General features: G+C 42.1%; 1 protein-coding gene across 2 annotated transcripts; it reads right to left on the bottom strand.

Moving 5' to 3' along the window:
- Window positions 1-1,116: 1,116 nt before the first annotated feature.
- BCO2 (beta-carotene oxygenase 2) lies at window positions 1,117-21,764 on the bottom strand. Of its 2 annotated transcripts, XM_082777917.1 has the most exons (13): window positions 21,629-21,764; window positions 20,051-20,143; window positions 13,982-14,177; window positions 12,654-12,865; window positions 10,490-10,605; window positions 8,758-8,860; window positions 7,461-7,589; window positions 7,156-7,316; window positions 6,426-6,593; window positions 4,141-4,278; window positions 3,262-3,444; window positions 2,134-2,244; window positions 1,117-1,771 (listed from the first exon to the last, which is right to left on the bottom strand). In XM_082777917.1, exons 1-13 carry the CDS (start codon window positions 21,732-21,734, stop codon window positions 1,658-1,660), a joined length of 1,830 nt encoding a protein of 609 aa, XP_082634043.1. In that variant the 5' UTR covers window positions 21,735-21,764; the 3' UTR covers window positions 1,117-1,657. The 2 variants fall into 2 exon arrangements, with proteins under 2 accessions (XP_082634043.1, XP_082634044.1); XM_082777918.1 differs by lacking the exon at window positions 20,051-20,143.
- Between the last annotated feature and the right edge of the window lie 1,870 nt (window positions 21,765-23,634).

Raw genomic sequence — 23,634 nt, 5'->3', positions numbered from 1 at the left:
TGATCAGCAGCACTGCCTTTAGTACTCTGGAGGGCTGCAATCCTCACAGGGAACTTCTGACACTGCTTCTCCTTCCCATCTCCACAAAGAAAGGAAAAAAAGATTAACAAAAAAAATGAAATAAAAAGGGGAGTGACAGAGTGCTGCCCACCACCACTTAGTGCTCTCCTAGCATCATTCAGCTGCCAGCCGTGGGGATGCGACCTCGCTGGGTCTTGTCTCCTGGGGTGGACAGGCAACAGGCGGGCGATGCTCCTGCGGCAGGGCTGGCAGCAGCAGGAGCCCCAGCAGCGGGGGCTGGCTGCCATCTGGTGGCCGTGGGCGAGCAGCTCTGCCCTGCAGCCCCCCTGTGCGAGCCGCCTGCCTCTCCCTTGCCTTCGCCCACGACTTGAAAGAAGGTGAAAAAGATCCGAGGGGAAATAAAGCTGGGTCATTTGGGTGGAGCGCATCAGCCCTGACTTGGTCGTGTTCTCTTTTGGCTGACTTCCAAAACAACAGGAGTCAAAGCAGAGCAAACTTTTAAATAGGAAGCCAGAGTTTTCCTTCGAGCTCTGTGGCACGAGTAAAGTTCCCTCTTTCCTCAAGAAATGGGCTCAAAACATGGCCCAGCCTTCTTGCAGTGAAGCAATATAAAAAGTCTTCAAGCCAGGAAGAAAATCCGTTGTCCAGAAAACGTTCATTTTTCAGAGTCCTTAGAGGAAGAGCCTTCAAGTAAACTACTTGGGTGCCAGTGGGTGGGGATGCATGTTGAGGGATGCCCTCCCATCAGCTAACCTCACAGGCAACTGTCCAGGAACTGTAGGAGCCTGGATGAGGAAAGAAGTGTAAGGGAGGGTGTTGGCATTTGATCTGCACAACTCCAGAAAAAAAGGGCTACCAAGGCCACAAGGGACTACTATGTGTTTCATACCAGTTGCTTAAGAAGAAGGCAGGAAATGTTAGCCATCAGAGCTGCTTCCAGCTCTGCTGTTTTAGCAGGAGTATGATGGAGATCTCACATATCTTCGAGATGATATAGCATCACAGGGTGGGTCACAGTTGCTGCTGTTGCCTCCTGTGGCACAGCACAAAGTTGGCCGTAGTTCTAGTGAGTGCAGCAAAAGAAAGGAAGAAACTTCACAAGCTTTTATTTGAGGGCACAGTTAATGTATAGAGAAAAGCACTACAAGTACAGCTTCTGTGAGCATGCGTCTATTCTCTGGGGCTTCACTGAAAGCAATCTTTATGCAGTGGGGCCAAAATTACATCCTGTCAACAGGCCTACATGTTACCAGTTAGTTTTACTCCTCTCTTCTGTTTTAATTTCAGCCAAAGCCACTGCCCTAAGCACAGATACTTGCTACCCAGAGAAGGTAATGATCATCTTAGTTTCCATTTTCTCCCTTGCAACCCTTAGGCATGGCAGCCTCTGTGAACTGCTGCTAACACTTCTAGCAAGATAGTCAGAAAATTAAGATAAAGCAGTGAGCTGGTAGAGCAATGGAGCTTCTGCCTTCTCTTTTCTGTGAACTGTTAGGAAAGCAACAGTAACTCAGGAGTTATGATTGAGAAGAAACAGTTCTCTTCATCCTTGGCATAATGTAGTGTTGGGAGATAAAAGAAAATAGAGGTTTCTTTCTGAGCCTGACCTCGCCCTGAGTTACAGGAAGTGGCAAGGTCATTGGGACCTAAAGATGCCATGGAATCCATAAGGCATTTCCACTGGGACTTCTGCTCGCCCCAGTTCTTTGAAGGTTTCTGCATCCAGAACAAGGAGGAAAGCACTTCGGTTCTGCAGGATGAAAAGAAAAACAGAATGAATGACCAAGCTGAGCTTCATCCCACAGTCCAATGCACTACATCTGTCAAACACAAAGGAGCCCAAACATACAACCAGGCACAACCAGACCTCACCAACTAAACCCCTCAGACAGTTAGCCAGGAGCACCAAGAATCACAGAGGTCACCCAAGAAACATTGATGTTCCTACTTGAAGTTTATCTAGCTGTGCTTGACAGTTGCAGAAGTACACACCATGTAGCACAGTGCTAGAACTATCTGCCAGGGAGCCTTAAATCATTTGTGTGTGTGTGTGTGGTTTAGAAAACATACCTAATACTATGTGGCTTTGATGAACTAGTAGGAGTAAGTTACCTCATCGGGGGAGATCACAACAGACAGGATGACTCCATTGTCTTCTCCCGTGGCATTAGGCACTGGCACAAACACAGGCTCTGATGGGTAGGATCCTTCCTCCTGCCAAATCTAGCAAGTGCAGTAACACAGGGACATGTTTCATTTCATTAAAATTTGTCTACTACAGTTAGCAGAGTTACAAGTTACAGTGCTCCCCACAGAGCTACCCAGGCATACTCCATGCCCCAAGGAACCTACAGTTCAACCTTTCAAGTCATTCTTTTGGTTCCACTACTGTAATGATGGCAGCGTTGTGACAGCATATCCATTGTGCAAGGCACTGTGCAAACAGGCAGTGAAAAGGGTTCCCATTGCTCGTGTCATCCAACAGCTCGCACTGGCACGGGTACAGGCCCAGAAAACCTCACCATCCTAGCTGGCACAGCCAGCTTCTCACCTCCCTAGTATAGCTCACACTGGGCCCAGGCAGCATGGAGATCTATCAGTGTCATCACCTGATGGCATAGCTTCTGCTCTTATTGCAGACAGAGCCACAGCACCCAGTGCTGGGTGGAAGAAGGGCACTCTTACTGCAAAATGAGTATCCAGAGCAGAACGATTAAAAATAGGGCATCTCTTTTTGAGGATTCCTAAATTCCTCTAGGCCCTGGGAAAGTCTCAGATTAACAGCTTAAAAGCTTTGGAGATCATTATTTCCCTGTTTATGGGAGAGACAGCATAAATCCCAGCTTGTGCTTGCAGGTGGGGATATGCTAAACCTTGTTTGTTACCAGTGTTATAGGTGTCCTGGCAAAATGCCTTGGCACCTCGAACAGCCTACGTTATGTGGGTATTTTCTTTGCTATCTGGTAAGAGATCACTGTTCTGGCCTGGAAGAGAGAGACATATTGTACACAACCCTTCCTGTTTCCTCATCTATCTAGAGACCTGGAGTGATATCTTCTGTTTGGTAAGTGTGCTACGAGATGAAATCAGGAACATCATTGCAAACTCATATGAAAAAAAAAAAAAAAAAAAAAAAAAAAAGCACTGAAGAACACAATGCCTGGTAAATGACAGAACTTGTAGGCCAGTTCAGGGGAATGACTCCTGGTGCTGAGAAGAGAGAAGTTTAGTTCACCTCACCTTGAAATTCTTGGTCTCCACGTCAACCTTCATCAAAGAATCTCCAATGAAATGTCGAAAACCACATCCATAGAAATAACGGTACTTCTTACCACTGTACTGAGAGTAATTAATCTGGGGGAACTCCAAACCCCCAAAGTTTTCAAAACCCTCGGGGTGGAGATTTTCATGCGTGCACCAGACCTAGAAGAAGTATGCATTACAGGAGCATCAGTTTAGCTTTGACTGGGCAGAAGAGCTGACTGGTCCCACCAACCCACTGCACAGCTGTTGCAGAGAAAAAATGTTTGAAGAGCCTGACATTGCACAGAAGCAGGTAGGAACACCAAATCTACCTCCCTTATCTGTTTCATTCAAAGGATTGACTCATCTTCATAGGCAGTGGAAACTTCAAGGTCAGTTTAATGTAAAAAACTGAAACTGGAGTGAGTCTATGTAGTCCTGCGCCCCTGGCTGAGTTAAAACCCGGCTCCAGCACTCAGTAATGTGATGTACAAAGTACACACAGAGACCACTCCACTCAGAGCGGACAACACATGTTGTATACCACCTAAAGCCACACTATAGGACCGTTCAAAGCTAAAAGCAAAGAACAGTTCTGTGCTTAGGTGACAGCACAGGGGATTTTGTCAATGAAGAACTTCACATTCACCCACTTGTCATAAAGGCCTGTAACCCACTTGGGCACTTTTGGTAAACCACAGTCTGTCCTTGCTCTGTCATTTAAGGCAATGTGGTAGGGTTTGTATTAAAACACCAAGCCCCAGCTTAGTAATGAAAAAAATCTTCCTTGGTGGATAAGTTCCGAGAAGATAAAAGCACAGGATAACTGCAATCTCACTACAGCTATAAATGCAGTTTTGCAAGTCTAATACATACCTTGCCATCCGCATCTTTCACAGCCTTTGCCAGTGTATAAGGCAAAGGGTTCAGATTCTTCCCCACAGGAGCATCTGAACTCATATTCAGTGGGAGAACAAAGCGACGGGGGAAAGTTCGGGCGACTGAGTTATAAACCTATTACAAAGCCAGAAAGTTATAGTGATGAGAAGAGGAAAGTGCCATTTTGGACCAAGTGCCCCTTTTTGGAGCAAACCTGAAGTTTTGGACATACATCAACCCCTAAAATCTTTTCCTTCTATTAAATGTTTTTACCTGGTTCTGGCAAGGACTCCGTTTGTTGCAGTACTTTACAGTAGAACACAAAAAGGCACAGAAAGAAAACAAGAGTCATCATTGCTTTCACAACTGGGTATGGAAATCACCCAGTTATTCTCCAGATACAGGTCTGGAACATATGATGCACTCTGTTTTATTCAGCTAGAACAGACATACACTGAACCTTTTTAGAGCCTGTCCACATGCATCCCACTGGGTTGTGTGACTTATGCCCTTCTTGCCCAGCCAAGGTCATGAGCTAATGGGGATTACATAAAAATGCTCAGCAACACTGAGCATACCAAAGGAATACCCCCGCTGGAAACTCATATTCCACAGCCCCATGCTGATCCCGCTTTGTGGGAGCACAGAGCACAAAGTGTGAGTCCTTTGGAAGCTTGATGCCAGTCAAAGCACTGAGAAGCTTCCACGTTATTTTAAATAATATGAGTCACTCAAGGAAGGAGCACTTCATAGGTGTATGAACCTCAGGAGGAAAACTGCTTGACTGTCTCAGATCTCTGTGAGACGACAACACAGCAGAGAACAGAAGACATTAGAGGCACTGGTAGACAACAGAAGAGATCAGAGGGAACTGCATGAAGGTGCATCAGGGGAGGTTTAGACTGGGTATGAGGAAAAGGTTCTTCACTGAGAGGGTCATTGGGTAGGGATTCTGTGTTGGTGTTTTTCAGTTACTCCAACTTGTAATTCACCAGTTGGATGTGAAACTTCATATGTTAATTTGGAAACCCTATTTTCAAAGCTTTAGTGTTTCAGGTAGCCACAGAAAGCTGATTGGCTGAGGAACTCTGCTGAACAGAATATGAGCTAGTCAGCAAACAAAAGTACTAAACATGATTTGGGGAAAATAGACAAACATGCTCAGGCACGCCTTAGCCTTTGGGTGTAGGGTAATTTTAAGATTTGATTTTGAGATGAGTTACACTCATATCTGTGTACACTTTAATGGCTAAGCTACTTGTCAGTTAAATAATGTGGGTATTGGAGCATCTAATGTTGACATATGGACTCCTTCAAACATCAAATTACATCTCTTCTGAGCTCAGAGAAGGCTGAAAAAATGCTAGAATCTTTTTGCAGAACAAATGCCCATATCAACACTATGCTGTACTTGAATTAATTTTCATTGCATCTTGGGAAAGAACAAATAAACAAACCAGAAAAAAAAAAATGAAAAAAATGAAAAAAAAGCAACAACAACAAAACCAAAGCAAAGCAAAACATCCCCTCAGGGGAAACCCACCATTGGGTGAGTTTCCAGTAAACATATTTGCAGTACAAGAAACTCAAGACAACCCCATTTTTTCCCCATGTATGACCTATGTAAAATAATGCCTCTTTTATGGTATTATATAGTACTTTTGACAGAGCTGGATATAGTAGGTTATTTGTGGGTACATGCTGTTGTCAAGTGAACGTAGAACACAGGGATTTCCTGAATATCTGTGCTTTGTGATTTACATAATAAAGGTTGGGTTTATGAAGTAATGCCTCTAAATAACAGGGCTTTTTTTTTTTTTTTTTTGGGGGGGGGGTTGTTTTTATTTTTTCCGTATAAATGTAGGGCAAAATCTCATTTTGCACACTTTCTTAGCGGGAAAAGTATTTCCTTTTATTACATGGGGATATGGAAAATGAGTATCATTAAAAATGAATTTTTAAAAGAAAAGCACATTCTGCCTGCCTGGTGGAGATCTATATCACACGCCAGTCTGTAGAATTTTCAAGGAAATGCTCCATAGAGATTATCTGCTAAGAGATTTAAAAGGAAAGAAAAATACCAACATATCAATAGACCATAGTTTCAGTTTTTCCATATCGTCATAGTTCCTTTGCCTAGTCCTCTGCCCTGTGGTCTCCCTGTAATGTTCTCCATTCTACCAATATGAGTTTTGCTCAGAAAAATAACTCCATGAGCATCAGGCCCTAGCAGATCCTAAGCAACACAAATGCAGAGAACTTACCTAATGCAGAGATCTTACCTGATATAGATCTACACCACTCCTCCGCATGTTCTGAAGCTTGTAGGTAGCCAGAGTTTTTCCATCATCCTGGCAGCACAGGTCAAGGACCACACAACCATGATCTTCAAAGGCATTGATTTGATGGAAAGTAGCAAAGGGTTTACTATACCACTGTCCTGGCAGCACCTACAGTGACCATAATAAGAGAGACTGACTTTTCTTCTCTAAATATTGGAGACAAGATTCAGAGACTTGCTCTTCTTGCTCTCATTTCATTCCCACTTATTCCTTACTGTTGTCTTATTCCCTTGAGTTGCTATGGAATGGCTGCTTTAAGCCAGGAAGTAGGCAGATGCTGATGAAGAAAAGCCAATTCAAAGCAGCCCAGAATAGATTCCTTGCTGTCATGGGTCCATGTGTGCTCCATCCATCCATGAATGATGCTATAGGCATCATTCCCAGGCTCTGCCTGACCCTGTTACATGCAACAGTACTCTATAGGAACCCCAAATTTCTTATTTTTGCCTGTTCTTTTAGGGCTGGCAAAAAGATGAATCAATAGAGCAGAAAATACATGAAGTCACGCCATTTCTAAGAAACCAGCACCTGTGCTTTCAAAGCCTATACTGCAGTAACTTCTGCATTGATTCATAAAGCTCTCTGGGGCTGCTACACAGCACTCTTCTTTTGAGATCTAAAATTCCAGCTACAGTTGCAGAGCTGCTGGAAACATGACAGAGCCACCTACCTCCCCAGTGTGCTTATTCACCACATGGAAGCGAGTATTGTGCTGAGGCTCCCAGTTTATCCCTTCAGAAATGGGCTTCCCACGGAATTTGGAAGTGATAATCCGCATCAGATTCAGCTTGATGGGTTGCTCAATAAAAATGATATAATTTTCACTCATCCCTGAAAAGGGAGCAAAGGAAGTGCTATCAGAGCATTTGGCAAATGAGGCAAAAAATTGTAATCCAGGGGCAGAGGGCAGCAAACAGCCCCTTCTGCTTCACAGTAGGCAAAATCCATAGCATAAGAGACAGGAGACATTCTTACCAAAGCTGTGATAGTAGGAGGGTTTCATCTTATCCATTGGAGCAATGGAGCACAGCACTTTTGCTCCCTCTAACGTGTCACTGCAGTTTGACTTTTGTGGAGGGATCTCAATGATATTATACCTTGTCCCTGGAAAGAAGAACCGGTATTCAACACCACTGAGATGTGAGACTGTCCACATTCATGAAACTAAAGTCAGACTCTGTTCCTTTCTGTTTCCTTAGTGTACTAGGAACGACAGTCATGGGTAAACTAAACAGAAAACAAATGAACAAACAACAACAAAACATTTAGCAAGTCAATAAAACAACCAACAGAAGATGACTACCACAAAAAGATTTTAAAGGATCTTCTCAGCCTGGTTAACTGCCATCTAATTTTTCTGTTTGCAATGAATTCCTCATTTTAACTCAGAGTATCCTAAATAAATAAAAGCATCAGGAAGAAACCAAATTCATAGATTATACACCAAAGCAGATGAAAACTTTGAGCTCTGGCGATGACTGAAGCTCGTGGGAAGCTAAGAAGGGCATATCTGAATAATCATCTAAGGTTTAGTCTCTCCAGCTGAAAACAGCATGTGCTGTAAAGCCAGTTGCTGCTAAAGCCAAAAGGAAATGAAAACAGCAAGAATGAAAAACAAAACTGGGCAACTGCTCAGTGAATTGGAACTGGCCTGAGGTATAATAATAAACAGCAGTGGCTGTCTTCATAGGCCTCAGACACCTGAACAAGAGGGCCTTCAGCAGTGCCTGCTAGCTCTGAGCAACCATGTAGATATAACTAGATCCCAACTTGGTGTAATGCTCCTGGATTTGAGAAGAAAATCTATGCCAGATAATTCAGGTTCACTGTGTGATATCCAAGTCACTGTAATAACTTCCATTTTCTTTCCTGTATACACTGTTATCATTCTTATCAAAAGCCAGTTAATGTAAGTGGAAAACGTGTCTAATGGCAAAATTCTTTCCATGAAGCTTCAACACTGAATGGGACTCCAAATATAATTCTCCTATTTTCCATAAAACCTTGGCAGAAAAAGTGGGGAATCCATTGGATATATACAGACCAGAGTCAGAAGCATCTGAAACTACTTGCGGGGAGAAGACATTTTTCTGGGGCAGGCTAACAACCTGAAATTAGAACCAACCTGATTTGCCGTCATTTTGATGCAAAGAAAAACAGCAGTTTCAAGATCTCTAGACACTGAAGCTTCTTCAATAACTGCTCCTTGAAGCAGCAGGGAGCAGCCTGTCCAGCCTGCCCACTGGCCAGACCTGGTCAGATCCAATCTTACCATGTTTCCCATAGGAATTGCCCATGTTGTATGTCGTCCCATCAGATGCATAATGAGGATGAGCAGTGGCCCCATTCACTGCAATGAATTTGCTCCAGTCTACCTGCAAATCCCAGAGATTTTCAGTCAGTGCATGTTTCCAGTTGCTTTCTAGCAAGCCACAATTTCTAAACATTAGTTTTGGTGAAGTCTGAGGAAGAATAGCTTAATGACTATGGCCCTACTGTGAGATCTGAATTTAAGCCCTTTTTGCGCCTGAAATCTTCCTGAATCCCCATGTAATAAGCACTGCAGACATGCAAAAAGAGAGAGTCACTGCCCACCCCTCCACCACCACTCCCCACCCCCCAAAAAAAAATATGTTGTTTTTTTTTGAAAGCATACATAGCTAATCAATAGTCATTGTTCACTCTCCTCACACACACACACACACAAAAAGTACTTTCCCTTCCTGGGGCTGGGCTGTGGTTTGGACTCAGACAGAAGAGAGGATGTGCTGGGAGGGAAGTCTGAAGAAAAAAAGCAGGAGGGGGATCAACACATGCATTGAAACATTAAGGCATGGAAGATCTGCTGCTTTTGAATACCAAGCCACCAGAAGATCACAAAACCACACCCTTTTAAGGCATCTCGAATCGGAGATTTTAAATGTGAAGTCATCCCTTCCATTCCTGCATTTAGCCCAAAAATGCCAGTCTACATCTAAAAAGCAGCTTAAGGGGATTTTTTTTCTTCAAGTGACAGGTTGGCTGAACAGAGCTGAACATTCAAACTAAAAATGCCTACACATCTTCTCATCACTAAATTGTGGTTTTACGAAACAGAAAACAGCAAATCAAACTCTCAATTTCAACACGCAAGTAGCATGCAATACCTCATAAACAGAGCACCTTCATGGTTTACAACAGGTCCTGTAAAGAGCTAGGGACTGCTGGAATGCCTCCCTCGAGACCTGAGGGTGTGATGAGACTGCTATCTTATGGTATTAAACAGTCCACAGTAACGTACAGGGAGGGCAGTTAATACTCAAGAAGGGCAGAATCCTTCTTCAGTCCTTTGCCCAGTGAGCCAGCCCAGCAAATATCCATACCCCCTTTAAAGGAGCCTGCAGGGGGATGCATAGCTCACCCTGCCATCTCACAAGCCATGCTCTACCCTCAAAGACAGCCACGCTCCTGTGAGGCAGTGCAGAGGACATATGGGAAGACTTCTGCTCTGACTTTTGGTTCTTTTGCTAGCATGGGCAAAAGCAAAGTGGCAGCTACACTTGGACTTCACATTGGCTTCACCACCCCGTTGTAACAACGAGGTTTTAGGCAAGACTTTGCAGGTCTGTAGTGTTTAGAGCTGGGGTTGTGTGAAGAGATAAAGGGAACAGATGGGAAGACTGAAGCGACAGTGGAAGAATAGAGATCTGAGATCAGTGATGTTAACTTCTTCCGGTATGCACTTCTATTCTTCACGCACAGACAAGTACAGGCAAGTCCAGACAAGCAGCAAGCTCGGTGGAAAAAGGCCAAACGGAAATGAGTCTACATCTGTCTCTGCCCTGGTCTGCTGCAGTGGGCAGTGACTGAGTGAGAGCTGCCTTGCTGCTAGGTAGATTTCTCAGGGACTCAAGCACACAAGGCAGAGATGCTTCTGACTATGCCTTACAGCTGCATTGATCGTTTGGTTTGCAATCTGGTTCTTCTGTACCACAAGCCAACCCCCTTAGCCCACCTGCCCACACCTTTTCCTTTGTTTCAAGTGTTTCTGGGTCCACTTTGTACATGAAGGTGTTCTCACTGCTGACGTAATAGTCTCCTTTGTACACAACGTAGCTCACACTGGCATTGTCACTTGGCTCTGAAACAAAACCCAAGCTCTGTTTAAGCTTACATTACATCATATCAAGTTGGACATGTTTAGACAAAGAAACCCATTTGCAGTGACACTGATCCCCCTGTGGTTGATCAGAGATATCTCCCTAATCTACAAAGATACTCAAGAAATTCTCTGCACAAGTGAGTTCGGGACAAAAGGATGAGGACTAGCACTTGCTGCACATCTTTCTCAGCTCAGTGCTAGATACCAATAACCTACTCATGGTGTGTTGTTTCCTGGAACTAAAGGGAATTGATTGCATCAGCAGAAATCTTGAGAAACAGTTGCTGGGGAAGTTAAAGCATCTTTCACTGAAAGACCCCACACAAAGTTCCATGTACTCAACAGTAACACAAAAAAGCAAGGACTCAGGCTGTTGATGAGACAGGTCAGTGATAGTAACATCATTAATAATATAATTTAAAGAATATACTAGCACTGATTTAAAAAGCTATGAAGCGTAAGTTTTTTGAATTGACCTCTTAACTGTGTATCTGCAGTGATGGAAGGCTTTTCTACCCAGCAGAGAGTTTTATGTATCTCATCAACAATTAAATTTGGATGCTTAAGCCTTGTCAGCATTGCCAGTTAAGGTCACACTGTTCATGTGCACAACAGGGCTCCAGGGTGAGATTCTTGTGTTGCTTCTTACGGGATCTGGAAACCTGCAAAAGAGCTCAAGTTGGACCCAAACAAAGAAACTGAGCTGTTCACTTTATGCATTCTGGGAAGACATGTAATTCCACTAACCTCCTAGAGGCTTAAGCAGGTTTTGTTTCTCACATCTGCACCAAATGCATTGTTCAGATGTTGTCAAGGAGCAACACAGACAAAACTGTGTTACCTTCAAGTAGGAGGCTCAATTTCTTTTTCATATTTCACTTACCACATTTTAATTTGCCTTCTTCAAATACACACAAACGTTAACATTCTAGTAAGGGAAGCATGGAAATGACTCCAATGAAGCCAGCGTAACCTTCATACTTTCATACGCCCTTTGCTTTTAACTTATTTCTTCATATCTCTCTTCCCTTCCTCCCCAGACAAAATTTTCTCCTTGGGCAGCCGTATGAGGAGTCCCATGTTTGATTTACACCATTAGAAACAAGAGGCGAGACTTGAGGCTACAACGTGGGCTAAGGGGATGGCAAGGATGCTATTTGCGTGACAGGACTTGGGAAGAGACTGCTCTCTCTTCCCCATTCTCTTTGAAATGGAGTCAGGGAGATGTCCCTTGAGAGCTACACATGCACAGCAGTCAGAGCTGTTCTTGCTACTCTTAGGGAGACTGAGACCCACTAGCCAGGTGGCTGAGAAAAGCCAAGGAAAAAAAGATTCCCCTGATTGAGCACTGTGTGTACAGAGAACAAAGAGCCCAAAGCTGCCTTGAGAAAAGCCCATAGGACAGGTCAGAACAAGATCCTTTACCACAGGAAGATAAGAAGCAGAAAGTTGTCACAGACACATGCAACAAGTTGCACACTTTAGGTCCGTTCTGGTTTTAGTGGAAGACACTTGGGTTTAAATTAAGCCTATTTCTTTCCTAATTTATGCAGGAATCTGTAGGCAATGGTACTTCCATTCCTGTGCAAAACACTCTCTTACCCTAACTTCTATCATCTCCTACACCTTAGTACAGGAAGGGAAGGATTAGCCCACTTAACCTACAAGCTTAGCAAGGCAAGGTGTTTTAAGGGCAAAGCTGTGTCTCAGGGAGAATGGCAGGTTGTAATGCTCATTATCAGACCTGTACAGGGTGTTCCTTGGAAACAATTCTGTTGGCTATTTACAACAAACTCTGGAAGTAAGTGAGACAGAGCGTCACTAAAACATTAAGCTGAATGTACATCTCCCAGCTACATCAGACACCGAGTTGTAGTAGTTTCTGTTGTTCCAAGAGACCATATTCTAAGAAAAATATGGGCTCAGAATAGGCCTCCACCAGACTTCCTCACAGCTCCCTTCAAACCGAACCATGAGCTCCCCAAGAAAGTCTTAGAACATTTCACATTTCTTAGAAACCCTCTTACTTGGCGTATCGAAGCGTGACATGAAGCGCTCAAACACACTCTTGCATGGGTCTGGCATTGCCAGTGTCCCAAATTCTGAGACCACAATGCGGTTGTGCTGCCTGTTAGTGAGGTATGAATTGCTCTGCAGAAACTTGCTCCGGTATGTCACTGTGCCATTCCTCAGCTGGAACTGGTGCAGCAGGGCCATGCCATCAAACCAGTGGTTATATCTACAAACAGACATAAATAGGAGAACAAGAGTTGGACGCTATGTTATGGGCTGCTACACTGTTCCCTCTTGCTTTATTATCAGTTGTGACAAACTCATGTCCAGAGCCCACAAACAAATAAACACATACAGCCTTTTGATGAGCCTCAACTGAGTGAAACAAATAAAATGTATTTGTGGGTGAGGGTCCTGAAGTTAAGCACTGAATTTCAGAGAGATTGGGGCTCCCTGTATCACATCTGAAAACGGACCTTAGGAATTTCTGAAAATGCGAAGTATGGGGGAAATAATTTATACTAGTAAACCAGCCACTTTGAAGACTTCTGCAAAAGGAAAAGAAATTGTGCATTACTGCACAAGAACAGAAAATATTACTGAAAGCCCAATCGCACAAGGAACTTCTTTTAGCTCTCAGCTGTTGGCATGATGCCATTCTCTCCAATACGAGAAATCTATGAGACTTAAAGAAATATCTGGAAATATGTGGTTTTGTTTCGTTAAAGAAATCTCCAGAAATAATATCAATCACAAAATCAACCACAGAATGGCTTGGTTGTATGATCACCTTTGGCTAGTTACTGCCATTAGCTTCGCGGGAAGAATTCATCCATTTGCTAGAATGGCAGATCCCAAGCCAAAGGAAGGGGTTGCCTTCTTAAAATGTTTTGATATCTTGTTTTTAAAGTGAGATGGACTTGCTTCTAAAGCGACTCACACAATTCGGCACAATCAATTTTAGAAGTTGCGCCCTAGGTTTCAGAGTGCTCGTGGGATGGACTTTTGTTAATGACAAAGGACTGGGAGTGTGTATGTTTTAATCCCCAGCCCTGTTACCTCATTATACCATTCTGAGTAGGACACAGCCTCTCTGTGACTCAGCTTCTCCACCCTTAGTAAGTTAACCACACAGCTATTTCAGAGAGCCCGCTAAGAGTTTCTAGATGAAGGAGCAGCTGTTCTTAAAAGAATGATAACACAAGCATTTCCCCCTCGCCTGATTTCAAAAGAAATTACAAGGTGCCCCAGAGCAGTAGCAAGCCATTTGGGTGGGTCCCCTTTAGGTTAAGCTAATGCTCAGGCCAGAATCATTTGACAAATTCACCAAACCCAGACTTACTTCTCCTCGCCAAACTCAAATCTCCCAGGACCATTCCTCAGCAGATTGCCATTTATCCATTCAGGAATATGTCCTTTGACCTTTGCTGGGATGGGCTGGGGGGTCTCCTCTACTGTCTTCAGTAAGGGTGAAATGCATTGCAAAGTGGGCAAAGTGGTTTGCTCTTTTGATGGGCTGGGCAGGGATCTCTTTAAACCTGCAAAGAAAGCAGTGACAACAAAGAGCAAGTAACTAAGATTTTCACTTGAATGAGCAGAAAGTTGCTAGAGCTTGAGTTTGGGTATCTAGGAGAATATTTGGCATCCTGCAAGCAGCCAATCTGTACCAGATACTCAAACTAAAGCTCTGCTCCCATAATACCCCACACATCCACAGAGAGACGAAAATCCAGTGGAGTTAACTTTACCTAGTTAATCCATTAGAGACACCTGTTCTCCAGGCAAAAGGAGGTAATAAAATGGGCAGTTTTCTTAGGGTCTTTCTTCTGTCCTGTGACTAGTGGTTCACCATCAAGCTTTATAAGCATTATTGATGCTACTGTATGCCCACATTTTATCCTTTTTTATTTGTGAAATGAGAAAAGTGTTTTGCAAAGTCCTTGACTGCAAAGGCTTTTGTATGCGTAAAACATGCAAAGGAAAGCAAGGCCAATACAGCACGGAGCAAACAGCATAGAAGACGGAGGACAAAGACTAGCAACATCCATTGCTTTGAGGTTTGAAATATGATAAAAAGTATGGTTCACTTCAGCTCCATGCCAGCAAACTGGATAGAGTGGATGCAAGGATTACTATATGTTAGCCTCTATCCTTTACTATGCCATCATGGCCATATTCTCTGGCATTAACAGCTGTGAAATAATTCTGTGTTAAAAGAATTGCTCACTGCTTGCTTGCAGATGAAGTCACCAGTGCAGCAACATACGATTTAACAAAAAGGTTTATCCAGGTCCAGTCATGTTCAATACTACTTCAGACATCTCTGTCTAGGAATTCATCTGAGCTGGATTTAACCAAGGGTTTCTGAAACAGTGTTGAAAAACTGTGCTATGAGGTTCTTCACAGTAACCAACAGCATTGTTTGCAGCTAAAGGTAATGCATAGTTTTCCTAATGCTGGCCATTTCACAGTGAAGAAATTTTATACTACTAGTATTCCTTTCAACCTGAGTAGTTAGCCAAAATTCAAGATCTCCCAATGATGGGATTTAGAAGAGGGGATACATCATGGCATTAGGTTCCTTAAAAACAAAGAGCTGTTCTTAAACAAAACTTTAGACATTCTCCACTGAATTTAAATAAATAAATAAATTAATTAATTAATTAATAAGAAGTTTTTCTACCCGTAGTACAAAGGCTTTTCTAAGAGAAAGACAAAAAAAATAAAAAAACAGCAAGGCAGCTCACTAAAAAGAACATCCCAGAGGATTCCCAGTGCTCTACTGTAAATCCAGGCAAGCCATAGCTTGCTAAACAAACAACAAAATAGTAGTTACAAACATGAATTCAAAGAACCCCAAGTCTTGGAAGAATACAGGCTGTCAAACACAGGTTGTCATGTTTTCTCTCTACACTGCGCATGGAGGACTTTGCCAAGTTGGCAGCATTTGAAATGCAGTATACCAGAAGCTCAGACTATTGAAAGGTGCACAGGTCAGTTCTCAAACTCACCAGGACAATCCGATTTCAGAAGCTCAAGAAGGTAATCACTAGCTTTTCCCCTTGCAGACCTCCCCCCTCCCTGCCAAAAAAAAAAGAAAAAAAAAAAAGGAAGCGATGAAGAACACAAATGAAACTGAGCTGAAATATACTGACAGGGAAGAACAAAGCAGATTAAACAGGTTTAGCTGCAAGGATATAAGCAATAGGAGGAAAAGGTCATTTCTGATGTAGTCTCTTTTTTGCACATTGGCTGCAATATCTCCCCTTACTAGGACAAAAGCATCAATGAAGCGTGAAGAGAAGGGAATGCTGTGTGCTAACAGCACACAGTTATTAGCTCCAGTAGCCTGGCTTGCAAAGCCTCATCAACACAAGGATTGTTTTGGCAATCCATTTAGCTGCAAAGGGGGATTTATCTAGAAAGTGTCCAGGCTGTCGCTTTCCCTCCCAATGCTACCACCTCCTCGGCTAGCACAGGCTCCATTTCCACAGGTCAGTGGAGTTGTTCTGCTGCCCTGCTCCATCCTCACCATTAGACTACTTAGCCCTGAACTAAACCAGAACTGATGAAGATTTAGGCACAAGTGAAACACTGATAGACAAGGACAGCGTGGCATACAGAAGTCCATTCCTGAACCAGTTCTAGGACAGAAGAAAACAAAACAAAACAAAAAAAAAAACACTAAACAAATTCCAGTCAGATAATCAAACTCCACCTGAATTTTGAGGGAGCGATTTGTTCTGGTTATACCACTCACTTTCACCACTGCAGATGCTTGTTCTAGCCTACCTTCTTTAATCCAAGTAAGTGAATTTACACAGGTTGCACAATTTATCCGTGAACCTCTGAAACCACGTATTCACACCTAGAGGAAATGTGCTGTTTCAGAGCAGGAGGTTATCTGTATAAGAACTGTGCTGGCACACAGCATTTGCCTGAGCTTGCTTCTTTAGGACAGCTTGAGACAGAATGGGTGTTAAGCATGCAGGAAATTGAATTGCAAGATCCCTTCAATGTAGTTCTCTAGCTTGTCAATCCTCAAATCCTTCTTTAGATCTTTAATATGGTAAGTCAGCTAGATAAAGAATTCAGGCTGCAGGGCTAAAGCAATTAACCTCAAACCACCAACATCCTCTCCCTCTTAAAATTCAATTAAGTTCTGATTAAATCCTATATGAAGCACTCAATCTGATCCCAACATGAGTGCTCCATAGTATTTCCTTATATAAGGAACAGAAGGCTTTTCATATCAACTGGTACCTGATTTAGTGACTGCCATCAGTATTTGCAGAAATACAGCTTTCGTAGGTTGAGTGAAAGTTTGTGAAGATGTAAAAAAAAAAAAAAAAAAAAAAAAAAAGTAGAAATAAAAATAAAATAAAAAAAAATGAGAACAACATGTTCCTAAATAGAGATTTTTTTCATCTAAGCAGAAGCAACAATGGCATAACCAAGGATGGAGCAACAGAAGAAGATACTGGAGAGCAGCATTATTACATGTGTGGTGCCAGGAGTTGGATTTGATGATCCCTATGGTTCCCTTCCAACTCAGGATATTCTATGATTCTATGATATGGAAATTTAGGAAGATATACTTCACAAATAAGCCTGAACAGGACTGCCAAACACCTCCTTGGTCATCTCTCATCCCAGTTGCTCTCCCAGAAAGTTCTATTTGAAGTCAATCTTAAAAGTTACTTTGTTTCCTGGCTCTTAACTTCTGTTTGGAAGACTGCTTTAGAACCCACTGCCCAGGTGATAAGAAAAACACTATGAATTTACAGAAATAAGTTTTTAATAGGACAGATCCTCATCCTCATTATTCTGTCAGCACTGTCAGGTGGCTTTGGTATTTCTCCCTCTCGTGTGTTTATCACATGCTGTTTTTAAAGAGAGCAATTATATCACTTCCTAAGCTAAGCAAACAAATTTCTTTTAGCTTTCCTTCTCCTATTTCAAACCTGTCATTTACATGATCATCTTAGTAGTCCTTGCAACCTCATCTGGTTAGAATTCATCTTTCTTGACCTTGGATAGACCCAACTGTTTGAGAGATTTCTAGAAAGCGTCTGAGAACAGGCTATATACAACAAGAACATGTACATTATTGCCATGTACGATCAGACCACAGAGAAAACAAGCACAGCAAGACCATGTAGTATCTTTCCTCCTGGAAAGTGATCAAAGGAGATGAAGATCCTGACTGTAACACGTGCTAAATGGAATGCAGTCATGATGTCCAGATGAGTCAGAACAGAAGTTTTCAGAAACATAACAGGTCATTCTAGGATATTTCTGAAAAGGAGGGAACAAAAAGGGGGGTCAGGAAGGAAGCAGGTTTGCTCTCCTGAGTTGGTTATGAAAAGATTCAGGACAAGAAACAAAAGACAAAAGTAAGCAATTACCTCCGCTACATTCAGCACAACACACACAAAAAAAGTCTCTTTCAGTTTCATTATGTAGACCACCTCATTATTACTGACCCCTGGTCAGATCTAGGAACAAGAAGGTTGTCTGGAGATTTCCTCAGTGACAATCACCTACAAAGCAATGCAACATTTATGCACTTCGGGTGGGCAGGTGAATGGGTGCTTCTTTGCAGGGACTTAATGCAACCTACCTTCTGTTTCCTTCCTTTTGTGATGAATCATTATTTTAAAATATACTGAGACTTGATCAGTAGCAGAAAACAATGCCACAGACTAATTGGCATGTGGAGCAAGACCAGAAGGACTTAGTACAGCATATCTCTCCCTGTCAGAAATTGAAAGACTGGCATTCATTCAAAAAAAACAAGCTGCTACAATACCTATGGCAAGACAGTACAGCACAATACAATACAAAACGAGTACTTTACAGGATATTGATTTGTTGCGAATCTGTGAGTCACTACAACTCTGTTTAAATTTAAAAAAAAAAATAATAATAAAAACTACACACACACAAAATCACAAACAAATCCATACCTGCCTAGCCTATATTCCTTCCCTATTAAAAATAAATCTGAATAAAACCCACCTGAGTAAAGTCTACCCTCCAGATTTAATCATAGTTTAATATTAAAAACTGCTCCTACTCTGAAATGCACTAAGCAGATAAAGTACAAACACTTCCTATTTGAAAGCACTGGTCATGAGCTATTATAATAAAGGCATATTGCCATCAGATAGGATCACTTCTAAATGTTTAACTTAAATGCTCTAAATGTTTAACATCTAGCTTCCCAAAAAGACACCAATCTCTGTAAAAAAAAAAAAAAAGACAGACTGTTTTTTAATATTGAGCAACAAGTAACTAAAGTAACTGACTCTGCTAGCACTAAGGAACAGCTTTTTTGTGCCCTTTATAAGACAAAGCCACAGTTGTTCAGGCTACAGACCAAGATGGAAGAACTTGAATAAGCAACAAATCAAAGGCACTACACTCGCAGTGGTACTTGATATACTTGTTTGAGCATAATACCTGAAAAACAGTGCAAGATTTTAACCTGCCAGCTCAAAGAACTTTTTTCTGGGTTCTAATTTCCATGCTACTTCAAACCCTTAAAAACAGGATTAGTGTCTAAACTTAATTTGGCATATCAGAGCAGAGGCAGAGCCAAATACAGCGTTGTACTATTTCCTCAGATCTTTCCCAAAGACTGTAAGCTATTTCTGTGTAATTATCACAGCCTATCATTTTCATGTGCTGTTTCCATTCAAGTAGAGGTGTGCCACAATTTCTCTGCCTGTCACAAACTGACATCCTAGCATGGATTATTCACATCCAGAAGCTGTGAAACCAAGGACAAGGATCTTTAAAAAAAAAAAAAAAAAAAAAAGTTTCTGTACATTAAGTAACCCATGTGTTTTGGGTAGAGCAGCAGTGAATCAGAAAATAAATTATACTTGAACAGTGATGGGTGGGTCAGAAAATCTTAACAGTGGACAGAAAATATTTGCTAGGCTTGAAATTGCAATCACATTGAATATAGCAAATCCACTTTCATTTTAACATACATATTTAAATCCAAGGCACAGGGGTCCCTAACGTTTGTCTCCACATGCAACTGCATAGTCTGACTCAGAAGGACATATAGGACCAGACCAGTAAAAAGAATGCTCACAGCTGGGATTCCTCGAGCAGAGGAACTCTAGCTCCCTGAGGTCTCACAGAAATTCAGAATAAAGAATAACTGTGCTGGAAATCTTCTGGCGCAAAATGTGGGCCTTGTTATCATCCCTTTAAATTACAGATTGGAACAATAAGGCAAGCAAAATAGCTTTCTCCTACCCATCTCCCACCCCACATCAAATTGAACTGATGTTGCTGTAGCTATTCATTTCCAGCCTTTGCCAACACTGAATCACCAGGGCTGATACTCAGCTCACCAGAGTCTCACACTGATTACTGAAGTTCTTGCACTTGCCTTGTGTCTGCTGGGAAGTCCCCATACATGACTCCTCATTCGGTCTAGCCTGTAGGTTTCCCATTGTCAGGGACTCAGCCACCCACTTCCTTGCTAACAGGCAAAGAAGAACATAAAAGAAGTAACATAAAACACAAGGAGAAAGAAATGGGGAAAAGGAGGGGAAAAAGACATGCCAAGGAGAGGTAAGGCAGAAGAGTAACTGTGAACTGTGCATATACTTGCATATGAAATACTTGTTGACTCCCTAAATACACCTATAGAAATAAATACTTATAAATACTATACTTCAGGGGCCTTTTTTTTTTTTTCAATGACATGAAGGAAGTGTAAAATTTTCTTTCTTCAATACTGATTTACATAGCCCAGTCCTTGGAACACTTTCTCTAGAAAGACACCACGAACAAGGAGAGAGAGTAAACTTTGGCCAGTCATGGAAAATATAACAGATGGAACAAACTTAATTCACATTTTCTTTTCTGATATTATCACTTTTTCACTCAAATGCTTGAACAAAGTAGTGCTGGGGAGAGAAAGGGAGGGGTTCTTTCTCAACATTCAACATTCTTACCTTCTAGCTAAGTTGAGATAATGCTATATCAGCAAGCCTTTTCAAAAAGACCTTATTAAAAGTCGGAGAAATATTGTAATTTCCACAAAGATACAAGAAATGACGCAAGGAAAATTTCAGGCTTTTCATGTTAATCAGATAATCAAAAAGAAAAATATTTACATTCCTATGCAGTCCAGTTTAAACACAACGAAAGAAGCAGGGTTCAGGAGAAGTTAGCAAAGAACCCCAATATAAACTAGATTATACAGTCATGTATAAATACACAACATGACATGCCTCACACCAACTTATTTACACATGCAGTGGAAAAAAAATCTCCTGGACTGTTCCTAAACTTGCATCCATGGACGATGTGCACTGGTGGAACACAAAAGCAGATGGGAGAGCCTTTCCAAGCTTTGGGAACCAACCCTTTTATTCTAAAGGGGAGGAAAACCATCATCAATAAAAACAAATTGGAAAGGAGAGATTCTGGTGAACTGACCTGCTCTGTATTATTTTCCTATTTTACAGTGGCAGATCTCCCTCTCTTAGTCACAACAAAAGACAGATCGAATTGTGTAATGATGGCACAAACTGCAGAGTGCTGTGGGAAGGCAAAATCCCATGGCACAATTTCCCACTTGTACGATCAAAGCTTCATTAATGTCACAGCCCTAAGCAATCCTCTCCCTCTCACAACCCACTTACACATCTCACAGCAGCCTCCCTTGCAGAGAGAATCTGCTGCCGACTGGCTTTCCAGCTCTAAACCATCCGTATCTGCTAATAATCCGAGAGAATCTGTGCAGTGTACTTGCCTCTCCCGCTTACCTTTTCAGTAAATAACAGAATGCTGGCTCCCAACAAACGTTTTGAATTTGCTTAGTTACTCATTCCTGATCGTTAGAAAGAAGCTTGCTCTACCGACCGACCTGTGCTAGCAGCAGCACTTAACAGCAGGTCGACAGAAAACCCCTTCCAAGATGATGGGATAGAAGGATTTGTTTGTTTATGCATTTTACCTGGAATGAATTGCATCAGGGAGGAGAGGAAATGCAGCAAATTAGCGAGCAGGATGCTGACGGCCGACAACAGGATTTTGGAAAACATTTTCTGTTCTGAAGGCATCAGGTCGGAGATGGTCTGGAAAGGTACCGCTGCCAGGACGAGCAGCGTGCAGCAGAGCACTGGTGGCTGCGGAGAGCTGCTTCAGAATAAGAGCCGGCAGGGAGGCTGCCAGCAGCAGCAGGAGCAGGGCAGCAGCGCGGCAGCCTCGGGCCCCTGCCCGGCCAGGGAAGCGAGCATCTCCCGGCGTGGGGCACAGCCTGCGGTGTCACAGCGGGGGGAGCTTCTCCCCTTGCCCTGGGGATGCAGGGAGCAAGTCGCGACCATTTGGCACACGCACTGCGATGACTGTGGCTGTTTTCTTTTTATTAAGTGGCTCCCAGAAGCTGTCCCTCGGTGGAGAGCGCGGCAGCGTACCCAGCACTCAAGGTAACCCACTGTCCTTCAGATGGGACAGATTACTACTCATCCTAAATCTTCTGTTGCAAATTAAGCTGATTTCTTCCTGTCCTTTCTACAAGACACAGCAAACAGCTGATTACTGTCCTTTTTATTACTTATGCTATCATAACCTTCTCCTGTTTTCTGTGTTCTCTAAACTTAACTCCAGCCTTTCCTAATAGATCACCGTTTCTTTGTCCGTTATTATTCCTGTCTCCCACTCTGGACTCTGTCCACTCTGTTTTTAATTCTCCAGCTAGGAGCTAACTAGCACAGAGTAAAGCAGAACTACGCTTTTGCCTTATCCACTAACCTTTAGTTAACACATCTCAGCTTCTTTTTCCCCACACAACATCATATAGGCTGTAGCCATCGCTCTGCTTTGTAAGTAGCACACAATCCCCCTTGCTAAGCTTAGTGTTTTTCTCCCCCTTTTTAATTTTTTTTTTTTTTTTTTTATAAAATTGATCTTGATTTCATGACAGTTTTCCATCCGATTGAGATGATGGCAAATTTTCAATGTACATTACCGCTAGCATCTGCCACCCTGCATAGCTTGCTGATACTTGAAAATTAATGGTATTCTCTCACGTCGTCCTTCTAAATCACTCACAATAATATTGAATAGGCCAGGTTTGATGCAGATCCCTATAGGATGCCGGCTAAACTGACCTTTCCAGGAAAAGTGAGACTGATTCCTTTGATCAACTTTTTAGCTCATTCTGTGGCCCCTACTTGCTAACTGTTCTTATCTATATAGAGAGATATATAGATATATATATCACGCAAAACACTGGCAGTTCCCTTATATCAAGGTATACCCCACCTATTGTTTTTCTATATCTATTAAGTTTGCTACTCCAATCCAAGTGTGTATTTGATTGTTTTTGTGGACTCTTCCCTGCTGCTTTTGAAGTGATTAAGAAATTTGGTACAGAATCTCCACAGGATAAGAGTTAGACTGATCGATCTGTGATTCTTTGTCCTCATTTTTCCAGCTTTTCACCCTGATAATGTAAGAGACTCACTCTGGTCTTTGCTAGTACTACCTTCGTCACGTTTTCAAAAGACAATTCAAAGAAAAACCTCGAGGTTTTTTAGATTAGCTGAATTGAATTTAGACTAAATTTCATATGCCTTAAATAGATCTATTACCTATTCAATCTTGTATTTTTCCATTATGATCCATGTACCTACATCTACGCTATTTCAAGGCAGTTTCATTTTAAGTGAAAAGTCAATAACCTTTTCTGGGTAAAGATGATTGGTCCCTGAATACCTCAGCCACATCTGCATTATTTGTTGTTCTCCATTTCAGCTTTCAGATAATAACAGAGCAATGAGATGAACTGAATACTAGTTTTTCATCACTTACAATTTCTGGATTCTGAAAGTACTCACAGCAAGCTCAGAAATGCAAGAGAATCACCGCCGAAAATCCCCGTGACTTCAAGAGAATCAGAACTTTGCCTCAGATGCTTCCACAATTTCTAGAAAATCCATTTATATTCTGTTACTGATC

This window comes from Aythya marila (assembly GCF_965140915.1).
Source record: "Aythya marila genome assembly, chromosome: 23".
Classification (NCBI taxonomy): domain Eukaryota; kingdom Metazoa; phylum Chordata; class Aves; order Anseriformes; family Anatidae; genus Aythya; species Aythya marila.
Note: the sequence above shows the minus strand (reverse complement) of the source record. Positions and strands in the feature narration are given on the sequence as shown.